Source organism: Gorilla gorilla, chromosome 23, assembly GCF_029281585.2.
Source record: "Gorilla gorilla gorilla isolate KB3781 chromosome 23, NHGRI_mGorGor1-v2.1_pri, whole genome shotgun sequence".
Taxonomy (NCBI): domain Eukaryota; kingdom Metazoa; phylum Chordata; class Mammalia; order Primates; family Hominidae; genus Gorilla; species Gorilla gorilla.
Window position 1 is genome coordinate 29,236,365 of NC_086018.1, and position 19,925 is coordinate 29,256,289.

The window sequence follows — 19,925 nt, forward strand, 5'->3', positions numbered from 1 at the left end:
AAAAAAAATTTTTTTTGATTAAGGGAAAAGATAGAGAAGCTTATACATAGAGAATAACTGGAGGTGTGAATGTCAGGATGCAAGTACATGAATAAAAGTGGCAGGAATAGAAAATAGGTCAAAATGTAACTAGAGCATTCTTTTGTAAGGAATGGTGAGAGAGAAGGGTCCTTTGGGACCACATTGTAAGGAACATTTGCTCTTTCAGTAATTGTTTATTGAAGGATTGTAGCAGACCAGGGGCCAGACATGGTTTGCTAGCCCTTTGGAGGTAGCAAAAACCAACTTTAATGATGTGTGAGAAGTTTTTGTTCCTGCCCCAGGGCCTTCGCACATGTCCCCCCTCTCCAGTGTTAGCCTTCCTTCCCCCCTTTTTTGCCCAGTTAATTTGTATTCATCCTTTAGAGCTCAGCTTGGAAATTACTTCCTCAAGGAATACTTTGCCCGCCCGCCCTTTTCCTAGTTATGAACTTGATATCTTCGTACCACTTGCCCCAATTATAAATAAATAATAATAATTATTATTATTTTTTGAGACAGAGTCTCGCTCTGTTGCCCAAGCTGGAATGCAGTGGCTTGATCTTGGCTCACTGCAACCTCTGCCTCCCAGGTTCAAGCAATTCTCTTGCCTCAGCCTCCTGAGTAGCTGGGACTACAGGCGCCCACCACCATGCCTGGCTAATTTTTGTATTTGTAGTAGAGACGAGGTTTCACCATATTGGCCAGGCTGGTCTCGAACTCCTGACCTTGTGATCCACCTGCCTCAGCCTCCCAAAGTGCTGGGATTACAGGCGTGAGCCACTGCGCCCGGCCCTCAATAAATAATTATATTATTGTTTAATATTTGCTTTGTGTTTAATCTCTCTCTTGTTTGCTCCTCTTTCCCCAACACAGTGTCAGATGCATAGTTGGCATGCAATAAATATTTGCTGAAAGAATGACTGAAGCGGGTCCATTGAATTTAGCAATAAGCAGTTACTGTTACTGTTGACCTTGGTGAGACAGTTTCAGAGAAATGGTGGGGGTGGAAGTCAGATTGCAGTGCATTATGCAGAAAGTGGGAAGTGAGGAAATGAGGGCAGTGATGTGTAGACAACTTTTTTTCTTTTTTCTTTTTTTTTTGAGTTGGAGTTTCACTCTTGTTGCCCAGGCTGGAGTGCAATGGCGAGATCTCGGCTCACTGCAACCTCTGCCTCCTGGGTTCAAGCCATTCTCCTGCCTCAGCCTCCTGAGTAGCTGGGATTACAGGCATGCACCACCAAGCCCGGCTAATTTTGTATTTTTGGTAGAGACGTGGTTTCTCCATGTTGGTCATGGCTGGTCTCAAACTCCCGACCTCAGGTGATCCACCCACCTCAGCCTCCCAAAGTACTGGGGTTACAGGCATGAGCCACCGTGCCCAGCCTCTTTTTTTTTTTTTTTTTTTTTTGAGACAGAGTCTCGCTCTGTTGCCCAGGCGTGAGTGCAGTGGCGAGATTACTGCAACCTCCACCTCCTGGGTTCAAGCGATTCTCCTGCCTCAGCTTCCTGAGTAGCTGGGACTACAGGCGTGCACCACCACGCCCAGCCAATTTTTGTAGTTTTAGTAGAGGTGGGGTTTTACCATGTTGGCCAGGCTGGTCTCAAACTCCTGACCTCAAATGATCCACCCACCTTGGCCTCCCAAGACAACTTTTTCATACATGTGGCTGTGAAGGGGAGAAACAAGGGTGGTAGCTAGAGGAGAAAATGGGATCCAGTGGTTTGGTTTTTTTAAAAATTAGATTTTAAAATTAAATTAGATTTTAAAACTTAACGAGTTTGCTTGTCATCCTTGCGCAGGGGCCATGCTAACCTTCCGTGTCTCAGTCCAATTTTAATGTATGTGCTGCTGAAGCGAGAGTACCAGAGGTTTTTTTGATGGCAGTGACTTGAACTTATGTAAAAGATAAGGAGGAGCCAGTGAGGGAGAGGGGTGCTGTAAAGATAACTAAAAGTGCGCTTCTTCTAAGAAGTAAGATGGAATGGGATCCAGAACAGGGGTGTCATACCGAGTAGCCCAGCCTTTGTTCCGTGGACACTGGGGAGTCTAACCCAGAGCTGAGATAGCTTGCAGTGTGGATGAGCCAGCTAAGAGTACAGTAGATAGGGAAAAGAAGCGAAAAATCTGAAGTAGGGCTGGGGTGAAGGACAGGGAAGGGCTAGAGAGACATTTGGAAAGTGAAACCAGGTGGATATGAGAGGAGAGAGTAGAGGGTCTTGATTTCGGGTCTTTCATGCTTAACCCAGAGCAGGTACTAAAGTAAGTGTTGATTGAATGTCTTTGGGTTTCTCAAGACTGGAGAAAGCAGGGCAAGCTCTGGAGGGTATGGCAATAACAAGTTATCTTGAATATCCTCATGGTGGAAAGTCCTGATCCTGTTTGAATTTTGGAAATAGAAGTCATTCAGAGCCAAGAGATTGAATTGTTGAGTAAGTGGGTGGTCAGGTTACAGACTTAATTTTGGGTTAAAAAGTAAAAACAAGAAACAAGGTGTGGCTCTAAAATAATGAGATTTGCTGGGGGTGGGGCATGGCAGCTCATAAACTGACCCTGAAAGTTCTTACATGTAAGAGTTCCAAAAATATTTCCAAAACTTGGAAGATTCATTTGGATGTTTGTGTTCATTAAAATCTCTCACTAATTCATTGTCTTGTCCACTGTCCGTAACCCAACCTGGGACTGGTTTGAGTGAGTCTTTCAGACTTTCTACCTTGGAGTTTGTGAGAGTGATGGCATACTCTCTGACCACTGTCACCCTAAAACCAAAAAGGCCCCTCTTGACAAGGAGTCTGAGGATTTTAGACCCAGGAAGAATGAGTGATGGGCATATATATATCCTATTACTGAGGCATGAGAAGAGTGGAATGGGTGGGTTGAGGTGGTGTTTTAAGGCCTCTTGCCAGCTTGTTTAACTCTTCTCTGGGGAACGAGGGGGACAACTGTGCACGTTGGCTGCTCCAGAATGATGTTGAGCAATCTTGAAGTGCCAGGAGCTGTGCTTTGTCTATTCATGGCCCCTGTGCCTGTGAAACAGGGTTCGGTGACTGTCACTGTGCCTGTGGCAGTCTGTAGTTACCCAGAGAGAACAAAGCTGCATACACAGAGCGCACAAGGGAGTCTTGTAACAACCTTGTCCTGCTTTCTAGGGCTGAGTCAGGTACCACAGCTTGATCTCAGCTGTCCTCTTTATTTCAAGAAGTTGTCATCTGAGCCATACCAGGAGTATTGTATTTTGTTTGGGGCCTCTCTTTTTTGGAGGAACATGGACCGACTCTGTGCTTTTGTCTATGCTGGTCTCTGAGCTCACACAACCCTTCACCCTCCTTTCTCAGCCAGTGATAGGTAAGTTTTCCCTATCTTGCAAGGCTCAGCTCAAGTGTCAGCTTCCTCTACAAAGACTTTCCTGGTTCCCCTCATTGGAGTGAACAAGAGTTGACATGGTAGAATGGAAAGAGCAGAAGCTTTAGAATGAGCCAGACCTGAGTTTGAATGCTAGATCCACCACTTAGCCAGTCAACCCTGCCCCCTGCCTCAAGTTTTAATTTTCCTATCCATTAAGTGAATATAATAATACCTGTGTCACAGGATTGTTTTGAGAATTAAATGAGATTAGGTCTATGAAAGCACCTAGCAGAGTTCTTGACATATAGGAGGCATTCATTAAATATTTGTTCTTCCCCTTTTATACCCATTACTTTTCTTTTTCTGAACTAAAATAGTACTTGGTTCTATCTCTGAAATAACATCCAAGTGAAAAATGAACAACATGAAAGAGCAGTTCTTTTCCAGTGGATTTGCTTCTTAAGGAGCAGAGATTATGTAATCTAACAGCCTTCAACATACAAAGAGCTTTGTATCTAGAACAGGGGTCCCCAGCCCCTGGACTGCCAACTGGTACGGGTCTGTAGCCTGTTAGGAACCAGGCTGCACAGCAGGAGGTGAGCGGCGGGCCAGTGAGCATTGCTGCCTGAGCTCTGCCTCCTGTTAGATCAGTGGTGGCATTAGATTCTCATAGGAGTGTGAACCCTATTGTGAACTGCACATGCAAGGGATCTGGGTTGCATGCTCCTTATGAGAATCTCACTAATGGCTGATGATCTGAGTTGGAACAGTTTGATACCAAAACCATCCCCCCGCCCCCCAACCCCCCAGCCTAGGGTCCATGGAAAAATTGGCCCCTGGTGCCAAAAAGGTTGAGGACTGCTGATCTAGAGGACCAGTTTATTCAATGTTGGTTGAATAAATGAGCTCTTGGATTAGGTGATGGAAAAATCTGAAAAAACAGGGCTTTTGAGGAATAGGAAAAGGCAGTAACATGTTTAACCCAGAGAGAAGTTTCTGGCTGTTGGCTGGGAATAGTCATAGGAAGGGCTGACACTGAAAAGAAGGAGATTGTGTTTGTTTCTTCTTCTCAGAGCTATAAGCAAAGGCTGAAAGTTCTAGAAAAAGGCAAGTTTTGTTTCAGTAGAAAAAAGGATAATCAGAACCATTTTTAGAAAATGGAATGAGACTACTTTTGAGGCCATGAGTTCCTTGTCCCTGGAGAGATGAGCAGAGGTTGGACAAGTGCTTACCAGAGATCTTGTGGAGGCAGAAACTGTGCATCTAGCAGAGCATTGGCCTAACCCTTTCAAATGAGATGCTGCTAACTCAGTCTTATTCTACATGGTAGGAATCCTGTCCCTTTGCCTCCTGCTACTTTGGGCCTCTCAACCTCTTGGTTTTGTGTGCAGGTGAAGATGTCTGGAGGTGTCCAGGCTGTGGGGACCACATTGCTCCAAGCCAGATATGGTACAGGACTGTCAGCGAAACCTGGCACGGCTCTTGCTTCCGGTAGGTGGGCCTATCCTCCCGTCTTTACCAGTGTACTATGGGCCAAGCACTATTTCATGTTCTGGTGGAAAACACAGAAACAAGCTTCTGAGTTGAGAATTTCAGTCTTAGGGTGGGGAAAGGAATGTACCAAGGAAGAGCTCATGACCAAACCTCAAGTGTGGCCCCCCTGAACCCAGGTTAAATTGGAAGAGCCATAAATGGGCCAGCTGGAGGCAGGGTGGGGGGATGAGAGGAGCCCTTTCCAGGGTTGTCCCATATCCCTCACTTTATGGGTGAGGAAACTGAGGCCCAGGAAGAGTGACTTTCCTGTGGCTGCACTACAGATTATGCAGGTACTTCAAGAGTTGTTTGTATTCTTATTTTATTTTATTTTATTTTATTTTATTTTATTTTATTTTATTTTATGAGAGGGATTCTTGCTGTTGCCCAGGCTGGAGTGCAGTGGTGCGATCTCGGCTCACTGCAACCTCTGCCTGCTGGGTTCAAGTGATTTTTCTGCCTTAGCTTCCTGAGTAGCTGAGATTACAGGCACCTGCCACCATGCGCAGCTAATTTTTGTATTTTAGTGGAGACGGGGGTTTCAACATGTTGGTCAGGCTGGTCTTGAACTCCTGACCTCAAATGATGCACCCACCTCGACCTCCCAAAGTGCTGGAATTACAGGCGTGAACCACTGCGCCCAGCCAAGAGTTGTTTTTAGTGTGGTTGGCAGAGCCAGCTCTTCCTCACCACAGGATGTCTCCCTAGGTTCCTACTTTTTGTTACTAGCTTTATTATAGCTATATTATTATTATTATTATTATTATTAAGACAGAGTCTCGCTCTGTCGCCCAGGCTGGTGTGCAGTGGTGCGATCTCGGCTCGCCGCAACCTGCCTCCCAAGTTCAAGCAGTTCTCCTGCCTCAGCCCCCCGAGTAGGTGGGACTACAGGCGCCTGCCACCACACCCGGCTAATTTTTGTATTTTTAGTAGAGACAGGGTTTCACCTTGTTGACCAGGCTGGTCTCGAGCTCCTGACCTCAGGTAAGTGCTGGAATCACAGGCGTGAACCACTGCGCCCAGCCAAGAGTTGTTTTTAGTGTGGGTGGCAGAGCCAGCTCTTCCTCACCACAGGTTGCCTCCCTAGGTTCCTACTTTTTGTTACTAGCTTTATTATAGCTACATTATTATTATTATTGTTATTATTATTGAGACAGAGTCTCGCTCTGTCGCCCAGGCTGGTGTACAGTGATGTGATCTTGGCTCGCTGCAACCTCTACCCCCCGAGTTCAAGCAATTCTCCTGCTTCAGCCCCCCTAGTAGGTGGGACTACAGGCACCTGCCACCACGCCCAGCTAATTTTTGTATTTTTAGTAGAGGCGGGGTTTCACCTTGTTGGCCAGGCTGGTCTCGAACTCCTGACCTCAGGTGACCCGCCTGCCTTGGCCTCCCAAAGTGCTGGGATTACAGGCATGAGCCACCGCGCCCTGCCTATAGCTACATTATTTTTGTAGGCAGCTCAGTTTCTAAAAAATTATACAGACTTCAAATCAGATTTGTTCCTGCTGTCTGAGGCTCAGTTTCTTCATCTGGAAAATGGATGGTAATAATCTTGTTGCGATTGAATGAAATAATATATGCAGTGTATCCAGTACATGGTAGACACCCAGTGAATGGTTATTCCTTCCTCCCATCGGATTGGAATTCTCAAGGGTGGGAACTTGTCTTTGTATTCTTCACAACGTAAAATAGTTGAAATTTGTTGGCGGAAAGAAGAGCAGTCCACTCCAGAGGCTGGATGGGCATGCCTGGCCCCCAAGGTCTGAAGTGGTAGGGCTGTGCTTATATCCTGAGAATGAGATAGACTAGGCAGGCACCTTGTGCTGTAGATTCCAGCTCCTGCACATAGCTCTTGTTGTAAAACATCCCTGTGCTTATACCAAGTAATTGAGTTGACCTTTAAACACTTGCCTCTTCCCTGGGAACCATATAGGGGATTGGCCTGGAGACGTCTGGCCTCTGGAAGAGTTGGAGAGCAACCATCATTATTATCCTTTCCTTTCAGCTATAACTCAGAGCTCTCAAGTCTTTTCTGTGGATCTTATTGCCTTGGTTCTTGCCCCTTTTACTCCCAAGGAAGTTGATTCTGTCTTTTCTGTTCCATTTAGTATGACAGGAGCAGAGAATGTCAGAGCTGTAAGGGACCTTATAGTTAAAGCCTTTGGCTGGTCCTTTCATTTTATAGCTGGGACTAATAAATAACGTCAAAACCCAATGAGTTCACAGATTGGGTCTCGCCTTGGCATGTAACCCATATGTTCATATTTGTTCTTGCTGTTTTCCTATGTGTATGAATATTTTCTATCCAAAATAAGCAGGACAGGGTAGAGCAAGTTAATCTTTGGAATTTCTGGATTCTCCTAGAGCTAAAAAACTTCAGAACTAGAAGAAACCACCCACTATATGGTATAACCCATTCATATCACAGATGAGAGGCCTGAAACCAAAAAGACTTGCTCAGGCCATGGATGACAAGAGCTGGCCCTAGCACTGAACTCTTGGGTCATTTGTAGGTCTAGTCAGATGCTAGCTTGTTAGCTCTGTGCGTGTGTGTGTGTGTGTGTGTGTGTGTGTGTGTGAGAGATAGAGACAGAAAGATAACATATGTACACAAATACATAAAGAGGAAGTAGACACGTTAGCATGGTAGATAAGAGTACAGGCAGGCCAGGCGTGGTGGCTCACGTCTGTAATCCCAGCACTTTGGGAGGCCAAGGCAGGTGGATCACCTGAGGTCAGGAATTCGAGACCAGCCTGACCAACATGGTGAAACCCCATCTCTACTAAATACAGAAAAAAATTAGCTTGGCATGGTGGTAGATGCCTGTAATCCCAGCTACTTGGGAAGCTGAAGCAGGAGAATCGCTTGAATCCGGGAAGCGGAAGTTGCAGTGAGCCGAGATTGTGCCATTACATTCTAGCCTGGGCAACAAGAGGGAAACTCCATCGCAAAAAAACAACAACTACCAAGAGTACAGGCTATGGAATGAGACTGTGGTTTTAAATCCTGGCTTTGCAATTTATTAACTAGCCTTAAGTGACTTCCCTGAGCTTCAGGCACCAATCTGTAAAATGAGGATAAGAATATTACTCATGCCACATGGTTGTTAGGGAGGATTAAATGTGATAACCTATATAAAGTGGCTAGCATAGCATCTGACATATAGAAAACCCTTAATAGGGCCAGACGTGGTGGCTTATGCCTGTAATCCTAGCACTTTGGGAGGCCGAGGCAGAAGGATTGCTTGAGCCCATGAGCCCAGGAGTTTGAGACCAGCCTGGCCAACATGGCAAAACTCCACCTCTACAAAAAATATAAAAATATTAGCCAGGCGTGATGGCACACACCTGTAGTCCCAGCTACTTGGGAGGCTGAGGAGCGATGATTACCTGAGCCCAGGGATATCAAGGCTGTAGTGAGCTGTGATCATGCCACTGTACTCCATCCAGCTGGGGAACAGAGTGAAACCCCTGTCTCAAAACAAAACAAATGAAAAAAAAACCCTTAATAATCAGTAACTGTCACTTTATATTATGTTGTGAGTGTGTGTCTGTATACACCTATATGTATACATTTCTCTTATTACACATTCATTGGTGATCTGATGTGGAGCCCCAGGGATTAAGGGCAACTTTGAACTACCCTGACACAATCAAGCCAAATATCATTCCCGTGGAGGAAGTAGAGTATCTAGGTTCTGTCTCCTAGTTGCAGCTTTACCTTGAGGACAGAGACTCTAATCCAGCTGTGCTGAAGGAGCACATCTCCTGACTTCTGAGCTTTCCCCTGGTAAATTCAAACTGGATGTCACGGCGCCCTCAGATAGAGCCTGGTAATTTGCCCTGGGGAGAGTGACTGTCTTTTGGATCTAATTTGACTTTTGCCCCAGTTGGAGGAAAATCTTCAGGGCTAGGAAGGATTGTATTTGTCTGACCCCAGAGATAACCTGGGTTTTGAGGAACATGGGGCATCAACCTGAATGGTCTTGTAAGATCTCTCCCACGCCAGTTTGCCAGTGTTTCTCTGATGAATTTAGAGTACCTGACTAGTGCAGGCCGATGGGAGGAGGACTCTCCCTCTGTGCTACTCAGAGAAATTCATTCTTCAAGGCCCCCTTCCAGCCTTGTTCTTACCCAGCTGGGCTACAGTTACAATAAAGGAAATGACTTTTCTTCTCCCCCTCCCCCAGTACCTTTGTTTTCCTAGTCATAGGGTGGGGCTGGATATTGAATGGAGAAATTGCTGGGGTCCATCCTAAACTCCTCCCCTCATCTCTCCCTTACATTACCCCATTCTCCTGTCTGCAGCCACACCCATAATCCTGCCTCTGTTAGCCTTCTGACAGACCCTCAGGTGCCCAGGACAACAGGAAGCTACTTAAAGCTGGAACCTCAGACTGTGCAATGGAGGCCAGTGACAAAACTGAAAGTAGCTCTGTCAGTAATTGTGCTGGTGCGATTAGGCAGCTGGCCAGAATCTTTTGGATCTCCTGGACATATGGCTGACTAGTCCTCCCAAGCCTTCCCAACAGGCCTCTTTTTTTTCCTTTTTTTCTTTTCTTTTTTTCTTTCTTTCTTTCTTTTTTTTTTTTTTTAGGCTAGTGAAGTGAAATTGTGGGAGTGGAAAAGGAACAAAGAAATCGGTAACTGGTAGTGATCAATTACTTGTAAACACTATTGTACTTGGACCAGCCCAATAGGCCTTTTTTAAAACTCTGAGTACCTCTCTTTCCTTTCCTTGAGCAGTGCCATTAATTCTGTATCTGGGGCAATCCTTTCTGATGTTCTCTGGACCTGGCTCTCTCTCCTTAGGAGAGGCCAGGAGAGTAGCCAGAGAGCATGTCATTTGTAGCTGAGGTTAAAGTGTGGAGCTATGAATGGTGACCTGGCCTCTTGGCATGTTAGCAAGCCAAAGGACCTTGACAACTTTTTTGATGATTGTCCCTTCACCCTGATCAAAGGTGTTTGGCTTAGGAGGAGGGAAGAAAAGCTACCCCTGTTAGTCTTGATGGCCCCAGCGTGGGTCTCTATTGCTTGACCTGGTTCCTAGCAGCATTATCAGAAGGAAAATCCACCGCTCTTAAGGCTCTTGGGAACTTTCAGGACTTCCTTTCTCGGGATTGCAAACACAAGACTATTTGAGCTTTCACTTTTGAAAAGCGGTTACTAATACCTATACTCTGGGAAAGGGCTAATGCAGATAGAAGACTGTGGTCACTGCGTCAGGCAACAGACCATTTCCGCTAAATTTAGTGACTCCAGGAAGGCCAGTGAAGAAATAACACACGTAGCAACCAGAGACTGTGTTGTAATATGTTGGCTGACAGCAGGGTACTTTCTGTGATGCTGAAAGCCACATTCATTTTCTCTCACCTCATCCCCATCTAAGCAAGCCTGGTAGAATCATAATTACAGTAATAGGTACCACTTATTGAGTACTCTGTGCCAGACACCCTCCTGAGCATACGACATGCATAGCACATTTAATCCTTACAATGACTTAATAAAATGTAGTACTAGTCTTACCTACTTCGAGAATAGGGAAATGGAGGTTACTTGTTTAAAGTCACAGAGCTAATAGGTAGCATAGCTGGGATTTGAACTCAAGCATTCTTACTCCTTGCCTGCAAGAGCCTCTTGGCATTCTTGAATGCAAGCATATTTCTTAACCTCACTGAGGCTCAGTTTCCTCTTCTATAACATGGGGTAAAGAGCCCTCACCCTGCCTGCCACACACTGGTAGTGTCAGATAACATTGAAGGGTGTTAGTTTAAAGGCTTCATGGACTCTAAAATGTCAACAAAAGTGCTGTTAACTTTCTTCTGGGTCTCAGGCTCCTGATGTAGAGTCAGTGGAGCAACCCTGCCATCTGCTGTTATGCTGTTGATGTTGCTGCCACACTTACTAACCTAAACCTTTGATTCTGGCTGTGGCCTTCTCCAGAAGGTGTTTACTCATTTGTCCAGTTTATCTTTTAGGAAACAGCCAGCCAGTAGATCATTAAGGCTGGCTATTGGACAGGGGGCTGGGGCCTGCCTGACAGAGGAAGGAAGGGCAGACATCTGGTTCTTCCTCTGCCCCTACAAGAGACTCCAGCCTGACCACAGAGTGGTACTCCTAGGATGTAGCAGCAGCATATGACCTTGAATGTGCCTTAATCCTGCTCTTTACTTTGAGAAGAGAGAACTAAGGACCCACAGATGTTTCACAGCTTCTATAGGAGGCAGAGGTAGAAAAATGGAGAGAGGTGAGGCCAGAGATAGATAACTGATATTAATTAAACGTTGTATTAAGAACCTCACTTAGATTATCTGATTCAATCCTCATAATAACCCTGCAACCCCCACCTTTTTTTGAGACAGGGTCTTGCTCTGTTGTCCAGGCTACAGGGCACTGGTACAATCATAGTTCACTGCAGCGTCAACCTCCTGAGCTCAAGCAATCCTCCCACCTCAGCCTTGCAAGCAGCTTGGACTACAGGCGTGCCACCACACCTTGCCATTTTTTTTTTATTTTAAGTAGAGACAAGGTCTTATTAATACTATGTTGCCCAGGCTGGTCTTGAACTCCTGAGCTCAAGCAATCCTCCTGCCCCAGCCTCCCAAAGTGCTTGGGATTATGGGAGTAAGCCACTGTGCCTGGCCAGTGCAACCCCCATTTTATACTAAAACAGGAAGGCCCAGAAAGGTTTGGAGTAACTTGTCCAGGGTCACACACATGATATTTGAACTCAGGTCTCCCTGGCTCCCAAGAGAGTCTGCTTTCCACTAGGACTCCCAGGAGAAAAAAAAAAACAAAAAACAGTAGACTTGGAGACAGAAAATCTGATTTGAGTCTTAGTTGAGCTAGGCTAACTGTGTAACTGTGGGCAAGTTCCTTAGCCCCTGTGAGCCTCAGTTTCTTATCTGTAAAATGTCATAGAAGAAATCCATCTCATGGAGTAGTTGTGATGATCAAGGACTCTGAAAACATTAGAATGGTTTAATGTGAAGGATTAGCAGCAGCACATGGCAGCATTGTGCATCTTATATTAACTATCCAAATATATCAAGCGTCATTTGCTATATATAAAAGGCATCAAATTAGGCACTGTGGGGGATACAGAGTTGGCATACTAGCCTGGCCTCTTAATTAATTCATTAATTAGCTTATTTATTTTTGAGACAGGTCTTGCTCTATTGCCCAGGCTGGAGTGCAGTGGCATGATGATAGCTTACTATAGCCTCAATCTCCCAGGCTTAAACAATCCTCCTGAGTAGCTGGGACTACAGGCACACACTACCATGCCCAGCTAATTTTTTTTTAATTTTTTGTAGAGACAGGGTCTTGCTCTGTTGCCCAGGCTGGTCTCAAACTCCTGGGCTCGAGATCCTCCCACCTGGGCCTCACAAAGTGTTGGGATTACAGGTATGAGCCACGGCACCTGGCCTGGTCTCTTAACTGGTTCCCTAAGACAGCTGGAAATAGAGAATGTCATGGAGCATTCCTAACCATGGGCTCCAGCCTGGCTTTCATTCTGTTTCTCCCCTGAAACAACATTCCTTTAGTAATATTCCAAATAACAGCTTCATCAGTCTGTCTACCGACCACTCTTCAGGCTTCATCTTATATGACCTCCCAAACTGCACTAAGGGTTGTATTAGAGAAAAGTGGATAAAGTTCGGAGTCAGGCTGCTTGAGCTTAAATGCCAGCTTCACTTACCAGCCACCTAACCATGAGTCAGCTGCTTAACCACTCTTTGCCACAGTTTCCTTGTCTATGAAAAGGGAAATGGCTCCCACCTTAAAAAGTTGTTAACATTAAATTCAATCATGTATTCAAAGTCCTGAGCATAATGTCTGGCCATGACTGGGACTTAACAGATGTTAGCATTTATTATTAGTATCTGTCAGTCTTGAAATGTTCTCTTCCCTTGGCTTTCATGACATTCCATACTCTCCTGGTTTTCTCTTACCTCTCTGGTAATACCTGTTTGCTTATCCTTCTTTGTCCAGCTCTGGGATGTTACCATTCCTTCAGGCGTGCTATCTGTTTTCTCCTTAGGCAGTCTTACACACACTCATGACTTCCTTCCATTGTCCTCCACACACTGATGACCCTAAAATCAGTATCTCCAGCCTAAACCTTTCCACTGAGTTCTAGACCCATATGTTGTACTATCAACCTGGCTTGTCCATTTGAATGTCTTCCAGGCACTTCAGACTCTCTTCTCTAGACTTTGCTGGACTTTCACTCTTCCCCCTAAAACTGGCTCCTCTTCCATTGAAACATGTATGTCATTGAGAGGCACCACCATCTACCCAGTGCCTAAGCCAGAAACCTAGGAATCCTTGATACCTGTTCTCTCTCATCCTGCATATCCAAGCCTATCAGTTTTATCTCTAAGCCTATCAGTTTTATCTCTAAATTATATTTTGGTAGGTTTACTTCTTTCCTTTTCTCCCACCACCACCCTGCTCCAAGCTACCATCATCTCACCTGGATGTCTGCAATAGCCTCATCTCCCACAGCCACTCTGCACCCCCCAATCTGTTCTCTATAGAGCAGTTGGAAGGAGTGATTTTTGTTGTTTGTTTTGTTTTGTTTTGTTTTAGACAGAGTCTCACTCTGTTACCCAGGCTGGAGTGCAGTGGCACAATTTCGGCTCACTGCAACTTCTGCCTCCCGGGTTTAAGCAGTTCTCCTGCCTCAGCCTCCCAAGTAGCTGGGATTAAGGCACCGGCCCCCATACCCGGCTAATTTTTTTTTTTTTTTTTTTTTTTATTGATCATTCTTGGGTGTTTCTCGCAGAGGGGGATTTGGCAGGGTCACAGGACAATAGTGGAGGGAAGGTCAGCAGATAAACAAGTGAACAAAGTTCTCTGGTTTTCCTAGGCAGAGGACCCTGCGGCCTTCTGCAGTGTTTGTGTCCCTGGGTACTTGAGATTAGGGAGTGGTGATGACTCTTAACAAGCATGCTGCCTTCAAGCATCTGTTTAACAGAGCACATCTTGCACCACCCTTAATCCATTCAACCCTGAGTGGATACAGCACATGTTTCAGAGAGCACAGGGTTGGGGGTAAGGTCACAGATCAACAGGATCCCAAGGCAGAAGAATTTTTCTTAGTACAGAACAAAATGAAAAGTCTCCCACGTCTACCTCTTTCTACACAGACACGGCAACCATCCGATTTCTCAATCTTTTCCCCACCTTTCCCCCCTTTCTATTCCACAAAACCGCCATTGTCTTCATGGCCCGTTCTCAATGAGCTGTTGGGTACACCTCCCAGATGGGGTGGTGGCCGGGCAGAGGGGCTCCTCACTTCCCAGTAGGGGCCGCCGGGCAGAGGCGCCCCTCACCTCCCGGATGGGGCGGCTGGCCGGGCGGGGGGCTGACCCCCCCACCTCCCTCCCGGACGGGGCGGCTGGCTGGGCGGGGGGCTGACCCCCCCGACTCCCTCCCAGACGGGGCGGCTGGCCGGGCGGGGGGCTGACCCCCCACCTCCCTCCCGGACGGGGCGGCTGGCCGGGCAGAGGGGCTCCTCACTTCCCAGTAGGGGCGGCCGGGCAGAGGCGCCCCTCACCTCCCGGACGGGGCGGCTGGCCGGGCGGTGGGCTGACCCCCCCACTTCCCTCCCGGACGGGGTGGTGGCCGGGCAGAGGGGCTCCTCACTTCCCAGTAGGGGCGGCCGGGCAGAGGCGCCCCTCACCTCCCGGACGGGGCGGCTGGCCAGGCGGGGGGCTAACGCCCCCACCTCCCTCCCGGACGGGGCAGCTGGCCGGGCGGGGGGCTGACCCCCCCCACCTCCCTCCCGGATGGGGCGGCTGGAATTTTTATATTTTTAGTAGAGATGGGGTTTTGCCATGTTGGCCAAGCTAGTCTTGAACTCCTGACCTCAAGTGATCCACCTGCCTCGGCCTCCCAAAGTGCTGGGATTACAGGTGTGAGCCACTGCACCTGGCTGGAAGGAGTGATTTTAAAAAAAAACAAACAAACAAACAAAAAAAAACTTGACTACGTCACTCTGTGTTGTCTCTCCTACCTTGTATACTTCCACAACTTCCCAGTGTTCTTGGATAAAGACCAAAATCCTTAACTTGGCCGGGCGCAGTGGCTCACACCTATCATCTCAGCACTTTGGGAGGCCGAGGCAGGCAGATCATGAAGTCAAGAGATTGAGACCATCCTGGCCAACATGGTGAAACCCCATCTCTACTAAAAATACAAAAATTAGCTGGGCGTGGTGGCGTGTGCCTGTAGTCCCAGCTACTTGGGAGGCTGAGGCAGGAGAATCACTTGAACCTGGGAGGCAGAGGTTGCAGTGAGCCGAGATCACGCCACTGTACTCCAGCCTAGTGACAGAGTAAGACTCCATCTCAAAAAAAAAAAAAAAATCCTTAATTTGGCCTACAGTAGAGCCCTCCGTAATGTGGCCTCTCTCCACATCTCCACAACCTCCTGCTCCCTGCACTTCAGCCTCACCTCTCTTCTGTACAGGCCCTCCTTCTGACAAGGGCTTTGTTCATTCTGCTCCGTCTGCCTGGAATGCCCCCTTACTCTTTTCACTTAACTCCTGCTTATGGTTTAGATCTTTACCTGGATGGCTCAGAGAAATATAGAAGTAATTCCTCACCCTGAAAAATAGGTTAGGTCCCTGTTTTATGTTTTCATAGACCTTTCCTTTGAGGCTTTTTTATAAAAAAGTAGTTTTAATCTCACATTTATTCATGTGATCATCTCCTTAATGATATCTTAAGACCTCTAATAGAACAATTTGGTCATGGACTGTGGGGTTTTTGCCCCTCATTGTGTCATCACTGAGCATATTGTTGGCATAGGAGGGATATTTGTTGAATGAATTGCTAGAGGTGGCCAAGAGATATGATGTAAGTCAGGCTTTTCCCTGCCCTTCCCCTTCCCCTTCCCCACATCCTTCCTATAGCAGCCACCGTGGCTGCAGTTACTGTAAATGGCAAGACGGAATCAGTTCCGGACATTGGGTTGTTTTAGAAAATTGCCTGCAAGTGTCAGGGTGATAAGTTAAAGCTTTGTCTTTTGCCCTCAGAGGAGCTATCCCATAGTGAGTAGAAGCCAGAGAAGCTGACCCCAGGAGTCCTTCTTTCCAGCAGCAGGTCTTGAGCTGCACTTCTCTGTAGCTACAATCCAGGCAGGAACAAGCCCTAGGTACCTCCGGAGAGAAGGGCAAGAGAGGAAGAATGAGTTCAGCTACTCTAGCTACCAAACTGATTATGAATTGCCCTGAAATCTGAAAAATTTCAATTCCAATCGTAAGTTTGTTTTGTTTCATTTTGTTTTCTTAAATTGTATATTTGAAAGATGGCATTAACTAAAGATATATATTCAATATAGAGTGGAAAAAATGGAATACTTGCATAGTATCTTTTACTTATAGGTGATTTATGATGGGGAGTGGGGTGGATAGGTTGGCAGTTCCCCCAAGAACTTGGAAATGAAATTTGTCCTCTGTGAGTTGAACTAATTAGATCCACAAGTAATGAAAGCAGTATTGTGTTGTAGTTAAAAGCACACTCTAGAACCAGATTGCTTAGTTTCAAATCCTGGTTCTGCCTTTTATTATCTGTGTACTTTGGGCAAGTTACTTGCCCTTTGTGTGCTTCATTTTTCTCATCTAGAAAATGGAGAGGCCAGGCGTAGTGGCTCATGCCTATAATCCCAGCACTTTGGGAGGCCGAGGCGGGCATATCACCTGAGGTCAGAAGTTCAAGACCAGCCTGGCCAACATGGTGAAACCCTGTCTCTACAAAAATACAAAAATTAGCCAGGCATGATGGCGGGTGCCTGTAATCCCAGCTACCCAGGAGCCTGAGGCGGGAGAAACACTTGAACCTGGAAGGCAGAGGTTGTAGTGAGCCAGGATTGCACCACTGCACTCCAGCCTGGGTGACAAGAGCTAGACTCAGTCTAAAAAAAAAAACAACAAACTGGAGATACAGGCTGGGTGCAGGGCTTACACTTATAATATCAGCACTTTGGGAGGCCTAGGCGGGAGGATTGCTTGAACTCAGGAGTTTCAAGATCAGTCTGGGTAACAGAGCAAGACCTCATCCCCACAAAAAATCAAAAATTTAGCCAGGCATGGTGGCTCCTGCCTGTGGTCCCAGCTACTCAGGAGGCTGAGGCGAGAGGATCGCTTGAGCCCAGGAGGTTGAGGCTGCAGTGAACCATGACTGCACCACTACATGCCAGCCTGGATGACAGAGCAAGACCCTATCTCAAAAAAAAAAAAAAAAGAAAGAAACGAGCCAGGCGCGTTTGCTCACGCCAGTAATCCCAGCACTTTGGGAGGCCAAGGCAGGTGGATCACTTGAGGTCAGGAGATCGAGACTAGCCTGGCCAACATGGTGAAACCCCATCTCAACTGAAAATACAAAAATTAGCCAGGCATGGTGGCATGCTCCTGTAGTCCCAGCTACTCACTTGGAGGCTGAGGCACGAGAATCGCTTGAACCCAGGAGGCGGAGGTTGCAGTGGGCCAACATCATGTCTCTGCACTCCAGCCTGGGAGACAGAGCGAGACTCTGTCTCAATAAATAAACAAACATAAAATAAAATAAAAAAAAATAAAAAAATATGGAGGCCGGCAGGCACGGTGGCTCACGCATGTAATCCCAGCACTTTGGGAGGCCGAGGGGGGCGGATTACAAGGTCAGGAGATCGAGACCATCCTGGCTAACACAGTGAAACCGCGTCTCTACTAAAAATACAAAAAATTAGCCAGGCATGGTGGCAGGCACTTGTAGTCCCTGCTACTCAGGAGGCTGAGGCAAGAGAATGGCGTGAACCCGGGAGGCGGAGCTTGCAGTGAGCTGAGATCGCACCACTGCAGTCCAGCCTGGGCGACAGAGCAAGACTCTGTCTCAAAAAAAAAAAAAAAAAAAAAGGCGGTTGGGCGCGGTGGCTCGCGCCTGTAATCCCAGCACTTTGGGAGGTCGAGGCGGGCGGATCACCTGAGGTCAGGAGTTCCAGACCAGCCTGGCCAACATGGTGAAACCTTGTCTCTACTAAAATTACAAAAATTAGCCAGGCACGATGGCAGGCACCTGTAATCCCAGCTACTTAGGAGACTAAGGCAGGAGAATAGCTTGAACCTGGGAGATGGAGGTTGCAGTGTGCTGAGATCGCGCCACTGCACTCCAGTAGAGTGAGATTCTGTCCAAAAAAAAAAAAAAGAAGAAGAAATGGAGATACAAACTTACTACCTACCTCCTTACAACCTACCCTCACAGTATTACTGTGAATAAAAGTGTGTGTAGCACTGGGAACACTATTCACAGAGCACTCATGAATGTTTGTTCTTTGTTATTAGTTACTAGAGAGGCAAATGTCTGCCAGGGCTGAATAATATGTGTGAATTGGTGATTGTCACACATATCTAAAGAAATAGTTATTTTTTTCAATTAAAACTTAGTTTAAAAACCAATATAAGGCCGAGCGCAGTGGCTCACACCTGTAATCCCAGCACTTTGGGAGGCCGAGGTGGGCAGATCATTTGAGGTCAGGAGTTCGAGACTAGCCTGGCCAACATGGTGAAACCCTGTCTCTACTAAAAAAAAAAAGTACAAAAATTAGCCAGGCATGGTGACAGGTCCCTGTAATCCCAGCTACTTGGGAGGCCGAGGCAGGAGAATTGCTTGAACCCAGGAGGTGGAGGTTGTAGTGAGCCGAGTTTGTGCCACTGCACTTCAGCCTGGGTGACAGAGGGAGACATTGTCTCAAAAAAAAAAAACAATATAATAAATAAGTGGCCAGCAGTGAAACAGAAAGTGAAAAGTTAGTGAAGCAAAACTAGTACTGTATTCAGATAAAGATGCTGAATCTAGATTTGGTCACCAGAATAGGGTCCTTTGTGGCAACCTGGGCTAGTTTGGCTGACTCACCACTGCCAGGATGAAATTTCTTTCAGTGGCTACTTATTTCCCTTTATTTTAAGTCCATGGTCACAGAGCAACCTTCTGATGCCTAATTCAGCTTCCTGGGATTCTTAATAACAGGAAGGGTCTGGAAGTAGTACCTGTATAGGGGATATGAGTGTTCTGATTTTAATAGTCAATTCATAAGTGTACAGAGGGTTTGATAAATGGTTAGGTCAGAACCATCACAGAATGTCTACACCTCTTTGGACATTAGGAAGGTCAAAAACCTGAAAGGCCAAAAGCTAGGCCTAGATTAGGGTCATTCACCAAGAAAACATCAGCCTTGAAGAGTTCTCTGGGTGGTCCACCAGTCAACCTTCCTTTGATCACACCTCCTTCCTCGTTGCTTCTTTAAGCACTGACCTGTAATGGGTATGGAATTTTTTGCTCACCTAACTCCTTCCTTTTACAGAGGAAGAAATTGAAGCCCAGAGAGATTTAATGGCTTGCCTAAGATGACACAGCAGATTTTCTGTTAACCAGGGTGATTTTTCAGGTGTTCCCTGCCAGACGAGGGCTTTTTTCCTTGAATTGCCTAGAGATTTCTTGAGATATCCAAAGCATTTTTCCCAGTGCAGCCTGGAGAAGGATGTCCATGTCAACACAGCATTTGTTACTCAATGTTAGACATTCAATTTTCTAATTAGTATCATGGAGCAACAGTGGTTGATTATCTATAAGGGGTTACAATTCCATGCTTATGTGCTTACAGCCCATATAGACAAAAATCAGCTGTTAAAATGACGAGGCAGTAGAGATGTGGCCCCAGGACAAAGGCATACTCTGCTGTTAGTGAACACTAGTTGGCCAGCAAATTTCACATGGGCATATACACGGCCAACTGTAGACATTAGGCATTTATACCCATTCAAAGAGCCAAACTGGCAACTAAAGATCAGCATTCTCTTTGGCATTTCAGCTTTGCATTCTGTTAAAAATCACTGCTTGCTTAAATACCTCTGATAGCTCTTCACTGCCTGTAGGCAACTGTTTAGCCTAGCAGACTTGGTCTTTAGTGCTCTGGCCCTACTCTCTTCCACCATCCTGGCCTCCTGTCTAATTGCTGCCCATATGTGCCGTGCACTAGAGCT

At 46.4% G+C, this 19,925-nt stretch overlaps 1 protein-coding gene and 1 non-coding gene across 8 annotated transcripts in view; one reads left to right on the plus strand and one right to left on the minus strand.

Moving 5' to 3' along the window:
- LIMK2 (LIM domain kinase 2) overlaps positions 1-19,925 on the plus strand; it is a 69,366-nt gene that overhangs the window by 8,810 nt on the left and 40,631 nt on the right. For 4 of the 7 annotated variants that reach the window (XR_010133127.1, XM_019018244.3, XM_055374238.2 and 1 more), the window contains exon 2: positions 4,756-4,855. The exons of 2 other annotated variants lie outside the window; for them this stretch is intronic. Coding sequence is in view for 3 of the 5 variants with exons in the window: in XM_019018244.3 (XP_018873789.1) it covers positions 4,756-4,855 (100 nt within the window). In the remaining 2 variants the exon portion in view is untranslated. Of the gene's footprint in view, positions 1-4,755; positions 4,856-15,763; positions 16,168-19,925 lie in introns of those variants that run through there. One more of the 7 variants, XM_055374240.2, reaches the window with a different exon arrangement.
- Positions 1,777-1,885, minus strand: LOC115931994 (U6 spliceosomal RNA). The gene has a single exon (XR_004068384.1). It is a non-coding gene; the product is annotated as a U6 spliceosomal RNA (small nuclear RNA).